Source organism: Pseudophryne corroboree, chromosome 9 (assembly GCF_028390025.1).
Source record: "Pseudophryne corroboree isolate aPseCor3 chromosome 9, aPseCor3.hap2, whole genome shotgun sequence".
NCBI lineage: Eukaryota > Metazoa > Chordata > Amphibia > Anura > Myobatrachidae > Pseudophryne > Pseudophryne corroboree.
Window position 1 is genome coordinate 439621314 of NC_086452.1, and position 9878 is coordinate 439631191.

General features: G+C 44.9%; 1 protein-coding gene across 5 annotated transcripts in view; it reads left to right on the forward strand.

The window, feature by feature from the left end:
- The window catches only part of LOC134958463 (uncharacterized), a 69664-nt gene extending 61164 nt beyond the window's left edge, over positions 1-8500 (forward strand). For all 5 annotated transcript variants that reach the window (XM_063941091.1, XM_063941089.1, XM_063941088.1 and 2 more), the window contains one exon: positions 6420-8500. In XM_063941091.1, coding sequence (XP_063797161.1) covers positions 6420-7021 — 602 coding nt within the window. In that variant the 3' untranslated portion in view covers positions 7022-8500. The remainder of the gene's footprint in view (positions 1-6419) is intronic.
- The last annotated feature ends 1378 nt before the right edge of the window (positions 8501-9878 follow it).

Genomic DNA, 9878 nt, shown 5'->3' on the forward strand with positions numbered 1-9878 from the left:
ACAGCCTCAGGAGCGATACATTAAACAGACAGATTAATAGCTCTTCTGTTGCTGTTCATGCCAACATTTCCTGACCTAACAAAGCCCTGTGTTCTGTGGCTTCCAGCCAAAACCCATAGACACTGACGCCTCCAGGATCATTTGTAGAACAGCAAACAGGAAAAATAGATTTTCTTAGAGCGTAACAAAATTCTTATACCTGAATTGCTCTGAATAATGAAATTCTGAATTGAGTAAGGGGATATTAATTGCGTCTTGGGTCCTGTTGGAGAAAGAGCGCTATATAAATAAAATTCTCTCTCTATTCTATCTATCTATCTATCTATCTATCTATCTATCTATCTATCTATCTATATATATATATATATATATATATATATATATATATATATATATATATATATTAAATGGACCTAACATATCCCCTCAGCTGCCCTGCCCCTCCTATCCCCATTCCCAGCCACCCACACCCATTATACTACACAATATTCTGGAACCTGCGGCTTTTGGTGGCAATATGGAACTGTAAGTCTCAGCATGCCCTATCAGGCTCCCATTTTGAGACATGTGTAACGGCTTGCTACAGGTCGTCCCATAGCGATGCTCGAACAATCCGGGCTATTACGACCAACGCAAACTTTTGGCCTCATTCTTACCATAGTTGTTGACTTTGAATCGGATCTTCGTTCACAGCTGGAAGTTAGAAGATGATAAACTATTGAATGTATGTGGCCAAATTCTCAGCTGTTCTTCAATGGCTACAGGGACTGATTCCTGTTTGTAAGTAAAGCCAAAAAAGCAAGTAACTTTGTGTCTGGAGCAAACCATGTTACCATGCAAGAGGCATACTTACCTACTCTCCCGGATTCTGCGGGAGCCACCCGGTTTCTCGGGTAGTCCCCCGCAGCCCCGGAAGAGTGGGCACCGCTCCCGCATTCTGCCCACTTCCTAGTGAACTGGGCACAATGGGGATAATAATACGGCGAAATCGCTGACCTGGCGGATGGGGCAGAGCCTAATGAAGCAATTATACGCTAATTGCGTCATTTAAGCTCCGCCTTCTATGCAAATATCACCCAATCCCAGACGTTTCCCTGTGTGTGGGCGGGGCCTAATCATGCCATATGCTCAGCCCCGCCCTCAGCACCACCCACCTACTTCTCCTCTCCGGGCATCTCCCGGAGAGGAGATTAAAGAAGTCGGCAAGTATGGCAAGGGGAACAAATATATTTATATTGTTTCTGTGCAGGGTAAATACTGGCTGCTTTATTTGTACACTGCAATTTAGATTACAGTTTGGACACACCCCATCCAAATCTAACTCTCTCTGCACATGTTACATCTGCCTCCCCTGCAGTGCAACATGGTTTAGTCCAGTTGCTTGCTTTACTTACAAACATGAATCAGTCCCGCAGTCTGCAGATTGTGTGCACAGCGTCTATTTCCAAGACCCACTGTGACGAATATGGAAGGCGTGGCTCGCGAGCGCAGCATTCCCACAAAGCCATGCCCCTTTTTCACAGGCTACGGACCCTTTTTGCCCGCTGGCATTTACAGATGGCGATGTTGGCAGGTATGATATTATGCCAGCAATTTATGCATAAAATAGTAAAATTGTTCCAAGTTTGAATTCAGCTTTGGTTTAATTCCAGAGGAACCGCCGCATGCAGCACAGGCAGCTAGACGGGGTGAAATGTCGTTTTAGACACACGTCTGGTAGCCCCCAGGTTCATTGTGGCGGTGAGCTGCCCCACTGTAGCGTTTCGGTTGCCCCTCACGCACCTTCGTAGCCGATGTTCACCTCTCACTTCAACAGCATGTGATGCCCCGCAGTTTCCACGTCGGTTATCCACATTGGTGCCATTTGTCCAGTCCCGATACACCTTCACCACAGCAGCACCAGCATGCGGACAGGTCACACACTGCGCTGTGTCAGAAATACCGCCACCCTTGGCCCGAAAGCCGGTAATCATCCCTTTTTGCAACTCTGATAAATCGCCCCTTTTACCCATGACAGCAACGAGTGATATGTGTGCAGACGGCCTATCGCACACCTTATATACCCGACAAAAGATAGATAGATAGATACACACACGCACAGACGCAGGTTCGGTTTGTTCTCCTGTAACACAACACCATCATCTCCAGGCAGCAGATGTTGCAGGTATTGCTTGACAATTCGAATACTCCTGTGGAATATTTTTAGGGCAGCGGGTAATTAACCCCAGGCTCTACTCAGGCATTTTTCTTTTGTTTCCTCTGTCCGGGCAGCAGCTGCGCAACGACACAATACCTTTTTTGTTAATCAAGGACAGAGCGATGACGCAATGTCAAAAATTACAAAGGGCCTAATTTAGAGATGGACGCAAGGCCGATATGAGCGATTATCGACAAGCTTCCGCACTGCGCATGTGCCGCGATGGCAGTCGCAGGCAGGGACCGTTTGGGAGAGGTATCGGGAAGCGACTGCTCAAATGCAGACTGCGATCACGTATGCAGGAAAATTGGCGCCAGTGTTCCAGTTCCTGCGGCCATTCTGCGCGACCTTGGGGCTACGATAATCGACTGATCTGCGACCTTCACTGCATCTTTGTACACTGCCGCTGAGATGTATTAAGGCGCCAGTGGGCGTCTCCGTACAAATCCAGGTGGCTGCGGCATTGGCATATTTTCACACAGTCTCTGCATATGGTGTTGCAGCTGCGGGGGGAATTATAGCGCACATCTCTGAATCAGGCACACTATACTAGGGCGATTTTTTTAGTATGCGGCCACTGTCCAGTTGTTCTATTAAATACTAGAACCCAGAAATAAAACTTTCAATATGAAAAATATATATTGAACGATGTTATTACAAGGGCCCTCATTCCGAGTTGTTCGCTCGCAAGCTGCTTTTAGCAGCTTTGCACGCGCTAAGCCGCCGCCTACTGGGAGTGAATCTTAGCATAGTAAAATTGCGAACGAAAGATTAGCAGAATTGCGAATAGACACTTCTTAGCAGTTTCTGAGTAGCTCCACACTTACTCGGCATCTGCGATCAGTTCAGTCAGTTTCGTTCCTGGTTTGACGTCACAATCACTCCCAGCGTTCGCCCAGACACTCCTCCGTTTCTCCAGCCACTCCCGCGTTTTCCCCAGAAACGGCAGCGTTTTTTCGCACACACCCATAAAACGGCCAGTTTCCGCCCAGAAACACCCACTTCCTGTCAATCACATTACGATCACCAGAACGAAGAAAAAACCTCGTAATGCCGTGAGTAAAATACCTAACTGCATAGCAAATTTACTTGGCGCAGTCGCACTGCGGACATTGCGCATGCGCATTAGCGACTAATCGCTCCGTTGCGAGAAAAATATAACGAGCGAACAACTCGGAATGACCCTCAATATTCCACTTATTTCGTTTTGACGGCCAATAGCTTTGAGGAAGTAGCCCTATTAGTCTTGTCATAGGGAAATACCACAAAAGATTATCCGTTGGGTCCTGGGAGGTAATTCAGAGATTCTCTATAGCCCATCCCTTCGCCAGCTGCTATGTAAGATCGTGATACATAATTGCAATTCAGGTTAGTTGCTCTTAAAGAACATTGGGCCTAATTCAGATCTGATCGCAGCAGCAAACTTGTTAGCTAATGGGCAAACTCGTGCCCTGCAGTTGGGGCAGATGTAACAAAATAAATAAAATAAAAATAAATCAGCCAGTATGTACCCTGCACAGAAACAAAATAACCCACCCAAATCTAACTCTCTCTGCACATGTTACATATGCCCCACCTGCAGGCAGTGCACATGGTTTTGCTCATTAGCTGCGATCAGGTCTAAATTAGGCCCATAATCCACTGGTGAGCAAAAATGTTTCCCATTTTGGAAAGCAAACATACAGGGCTGATTTTATTGTTGGGAGCAAAACAAAAAGACGAAGTAGCTGCATCTGGAACATACCATGCTTCAAAGCAAGGAGAGAAAATACATATATTGTACTTGCTTTTGCATGCAGGGTAAATACTGGCTGTTTTGCATGTAGCCCACAAATGCTGGACATCTTTATTTTTACACTGAGCTTGGACGTGCCACACCCAAATATACTGTAAATCTCTCTGCACATGTTACATTTGCTCCATCTTCAGTGCTCATTGTGCTCCATACTATGACACCCCCCTTCCCCCTAACGATACTTTACATCATTCTATTCCAATCCACATCTCGTACTGATCACAAAGGGGCTGCAAACAAAAGGATTAAACATTCTTTCATGGAATGACTGTAAATTTTTGTACAACGCTATATGGGGGTCATTCCGAGTTGTTCACTCGCTAGCAGATTTTAGCAGCATTGCACACGCTAGGCCGCCGCCCTCTGGGAGTGTATTTTAGCTTAGCAGAATTGCTAACGAAAGATTAGCAGAATTGCGAATAGAAAATTCTTAGCAGTTTCTGAGTAGCTCGAGACCTACTCCTACACTGCGATCAGTTCAGCCCGTTTCGTTCCTGGTTTGACGTCACAACCACGCCCTGCGTTCGCCCAGCCACTCCCCCGTTTCTCCAGACACTCCCGCGTTTTATCCTGGCACGCCTGCGTTTTTCCGCACACTCCCTGAAAACGGTCGGTTTCCGCCCAGAAACACCCACTTCCTGTCAATCACACTCCGATCACTTCAACGATGAAAATTCTTAGTTCGGACGTGAGTAAATCTACTTTGTGCTAAAATACTTAGTGCATGCGCACTGCGTACCATGCGCATTTGTGCCTTAATCGCTCCGTCGCGAAAATCGTCAACGAGCGATCAACTCGGAATGACCCCCTATGTCCTTTTTTTAGGTATGCATTCAGGATGCATAAAGGTTTTTTTTTTTTCCGTAGGTAATTTTTCCTGCTCTTTCTTCGGAATAAAAAAAAAGATTTTTGCATTTATTCTCTTCAGACAGAATCGTTTTCTTTTTCTAAAAGCGCAGCACAGGATCTGCTGGAAATAAAAACCAAAAACGATGTACACTATGGGTGTTCTAGGGGGTGGTCTTCAGTATGCCGCCGGACGGGATCCCGGCGACCAGCATACCGGCACCGGGATCCTGACCGCCGGCATGCCGACACATATTCTCCCTCTTGGGGGTCCACTTGGGGGTATGCTGGCCCCTGGCATCCTGGCCGCCGGCCACTCATACTGCATCCGTTCTAGGACAGTGACTCCTACTGTGGCGAGGGATGGACTGGGGCTCTCCAAGAGCCCTGGAATACTACTGTGCATGGCATGCGTGACACAACAAGGGGGAGTGGTCACGGCTCACGGGGGTATGCCACGAGTCACGGTGGCCTGGGGGCATGCCACGAGTCACGGGGGCCTGGCCTTGTGGTACGTTCTCACCTAGCAGAGCGGCCGGGAGGAGGAGTTGCTTGTCTAGGCCAGGTCTCTCTTGGTGAGGCCAGCCCATCAGGCCATTGGCCCTTCTGGCATTTGTCAGAAGTGCCAGATAGCCAGTCCAGTCCTGACCGTGGCATTAACTACATCTTGTTCACCATAAGAAGAGGCAGATTAGTCCAAAAAAAAATAGCTCTTTAAGTTACATAGGTTCATAAAGGAGGCTCAGGACTGCAGTTGACACCTATAATAAGACTTTGAATACTGTGGTGGGCTCATTTTGACTTTGCTCCCTCCCCCATACCCTGTGCCCTGGACAGCTGGCCCGTTTGTCATGATCGTAATCCTGGGCTACACTTCCTGCTGCCAGCTGTCATTTCATACACTTGTCCCCATCCCCAGGCTGTCTGAAAGCACTTTATTCAGCAAGGCGTGGAGAATAAGGCACAGGGAAACAGCTGTATCATGCTAATCGACGGAATCCCAGGGGATAGATCAGCTTCCATTATCCTACTATGGAAGAGCGACTCTGTAAGGGGGAGATCTATCAAACCTAAATAAGACAAGTGGAGGTGTTGTCCATAGCAACCAGAGTGTAGGTATCATGTTATGGAGTGTTGGGTGGTCTCAGCGGCCAGTGAGGTACACTAAGAGGTCTATTTACTAATCCTCAGGTGGAGATAAAGTACCAGCCAATCCGCTCCTGACATTTTTCAAACACAGCCTGTGACATGACAGTTAGGAGCTGATTGGCTAGTACTTTATCTCCGGCCACTATATCTCCATCCAAGGCTTAGTAAATAAAACCCTAAAATTAGAATGTGTTGCCTTTTAGGACATAAAAGAAAAGACTACAGTGAGACATGATCTATAGAATAATAGATATTCTAATTGTATCTTTGGTGAACCTAGTTTAATGCACAGCTGGAAAGATGCTCATGTTTGTAAAAGCTCTAAACCGTAATGCTAGTCAATTACATTATTTCTTTATCTATTGATCGCTAGACTGATGAACGTTAATATCTGATACGTAAGACTCTAAGTAACCAAGTTCCTCTCTACAGATACCGGTGAACATTTCAGAACCCCAAGAGAAGGCCTCCAAGAAATTGATAAAAAACTGAGGAGTTTGAGTGAAAGTGTCAAGGTATCGGATAAAACCGAACACGATCCAACCTCATCAAAGATGAAGATCATAAAGTCTTTCTCGGAAGACTGTCCAGGGTTATCCATCACTGTCACTCCGGACACAAGCCAAAGGTCCACCAGCTCTCATCCAAGCCATCTGAGGAAGTTTGATACCATAATGAGATCAGGTGTCAACGTCCAGGAGCTAAGAGCTCGTTTTATCCGGCAGCAAGGCAGTTCAACTTTTGAAGACCCTTCCAAGGGACCAGAATTATCAGCGGCTTCTAAACCGTTACCCCAGGTGCCCAATAATCAAAAGTCCGCTAGGCAGGAGGCATTGCAAAAGTTGGGCTTAATCAAAAGGAATCAGAGCAACTCAAATGCAGGTGAAAACTCCCCCGAAGGCCAGCATGGTATGGACCAAGACTCACCTGCAAAGAACTGTGAGATAAACCAAAACCATCCAAAAACAGGGACAGATTTACCTCACTCTGTTGAAAGAAAACCAGGAGCTTTGGACAAAATGTGGCCACCCTAAAGCTTGAGAGGACCTGCTTATTATTATTTTATTTTTTTAAATTATAATCACCAAATTGCCATATGGGTTCACCAGGGTGGAGCTTACAACTGAATTCGACAGCAAAACACTTTGTAGCACTGATTAATTATTTCCATTCTTATCATTGTACTGGATGTCATAGATTATATTGTATCCAAGACCCAGGTTATCATTAAACGAAGGTTAAACCAAAACGGACAGAACTAGCTGGCCATAACTTCTGATCTACTCACCAATACAAGTTACAGAAGAATACAAAACTGCTTTTAATTTAGGTTTGCATGTAGAAAGTATTGGTGTTAGAACAGTGATTAAAGTGGAAATAAACCATTGCCCTTATTTATCAATGAGTGATACATATCACTGAGTGATAATTTGCACCAGCCAATCCGCTCCTAACTGTCATTTTTCAAACACAGCCTGTGACATGGAAGGTAGGAGCTGATTGGCTGGTGCAATTTATCACTCACAGTGAAATGTATCACTAATTGATAATTAAGGGCAAAGGTTTATACAAATATTCTAATATTCTGTGGAAGAGATATTTTAGTACATTGGCAGTATCCACCAATTTGTCAGGTCTTAGGTATCGCTGGCTGCAGTCCACAACAGTAATGTCACATGCTCTGTACATAAACGAAGGCAGTAGGAAATGAAGTTGTGACATTCACAGCTGCTAACAGGTCACTTTATTTAGTATTTTAAGAATGCGAGAAAGACTTTCACAAAAATATGCAGACGTCTACTGAACAACTTCAGGATAAAGATCTGGACTGACAGACTTCTTTTAACATCCAAACACAACTAACCGCAGAGAAAAATATTTTGGCAGGGCTTCGTTCCACTTTAAGTCCATACAGGTTCATAATTGCACTCTTCGCTCCGCTTGTGCTTGTCTACGAAACTGAAATCAACCTAGATTCTGAATTTATCTGTAGTCTGCTAAAGAGGATCTCAACTTTTAAAGAATTTAGGGGGACATTTACTAAGCAGTGATAAGAGCTGAGAAGTGAGCCAGTGGAGAAGTGGCCCCATCAACCAATCAGCAGCTCTGTATCATTTTATAGTATGCAACTTATAGATGTTACTTCAGTGCTGATTGGTTGCCATGGGCAGCTTCTCCACTGGCTCACTTCTCTGCTCTTATTACTGCTTAGTACATTTCCGCCTTAGGCTTCTCAGGACAAATTTGGCTGCACTTTAACTCAATTACCAGTAGTAGGCGCTGCAGATTTCATTATAAGAAAACACAGGCAGCAGAAACCGTGAATGCTGGATTACTGTTACAATAAGTATCTCATGGAACTTCCATGGTAAGACTATTTGCAATAAAATATGATCTAATTAAGCCAATTGAAAAAAATATATAGATATATCTCTAATAAGTCAATGGCCGATTGAGCTTAAATTCACTAATGATTTTAGGATTATTAATAAAAGATGATTTATTTTCATTGATTCCTAGGCTGCTATTATTTTGTTATGAGAACTTGGAAGAGGTGTATTAACGTTATGAAGTTGGCACATTGTGTTTGCTTTATGCTGTACAATAGGGACTGGAACACCAATGTCAATAAATAGTTACGAGGCACACCGTAAATAGGGATTGGCTGTTTTGGACATCAGCCAGTTTGCTTTATTCAGTGTGAAAACATCACCCGTTTAACCCCTTTGGTTGCCGAAGTTCCAAAAAGATTGAGGTGTTTCGAGTCTCCGATTTGTCTACTGCAGTCCTGGTCATTCTGGCTGTTGGTGAATATCTGGCAACATTGGGCAACCATTCTGATTATGAAACGGGCCACATAGCACGTTTAGGGAAACACCAACCACAGAGCCTGAATCATCCGAGTCAATATGAATATATATGAGGGCTGACATTTTAGTACATACAATAATATACTATAGTAGTGACGTGTGGTGGGGTGAGGCAGGTGATTTTAAAATGGCAGGTGTGCTTTTATAAATGGCTAACGCAATGCAACGCTGGTATGGTTTTGAGGTATAGAGGACAGAAGCGCGGCCCGCGATGAGTAGTGTCTCTGTATATGGGTCATTGTACTGCTTGCATGACACGAGAAAAGCAGAAGTTTAGCCACATACATAGACCAGCAACACACAAGGAACATCGCACAGGATCCAAGTCGGCGACTAAATGTGGAGTACTGGTTGATTCTCGGGTGAAGAGAAAACTGCAGTGATGTTAGGCAATTGGTTTGGGGTATCTGGGGGCTCGTGTCCCAATCTACTGCTACCAGCGGGTGATGTCCTCCTTCTTTCCTTTTCGATTTTTCAAGTACAGTTGGACCAAGAGGACCCGTCGGATCAAGAGGACGAAGAGGACCAGTCGGACCAAGAGGGAGTCCATTTGGTGGACTGTAAATATAATTATATAACTTATTGTTCCTTTAAGACAGTTTTCTCACTTAGCACTGATTGTTCGGAGATTCACTGCCTGTCACTGACTAGGGTAGGGCTAATTTTTCCGACTGAGTGTTACCTGGCAAAGAACAACGTTTCATAGATTAATGTTCTATTTATCTAAAGGTCTTACATTTTCTAGGCATCTGACCACACTCTTGTTTGTAACTCTACAAGGACTGTCATCCCTGTATAAATAATATTTTCTCAATGTGCATTCATTGAAGTCTAGAGGGGGGGGGGGGGGGCAATTACTAATTACGCGGGCCCAGGCTTGCTGGAGGGGCTCGACAGGGGCCCAGGTCCACCTTGGTTTGAGTAGCGCGTCCCTCCTCCTCCACCCTGCCATCTTCCCATTGACAACTTTGGGAAGATGGCATCGCACAGTCAAAGCAAAGACTACGGCACTGTGTATTGC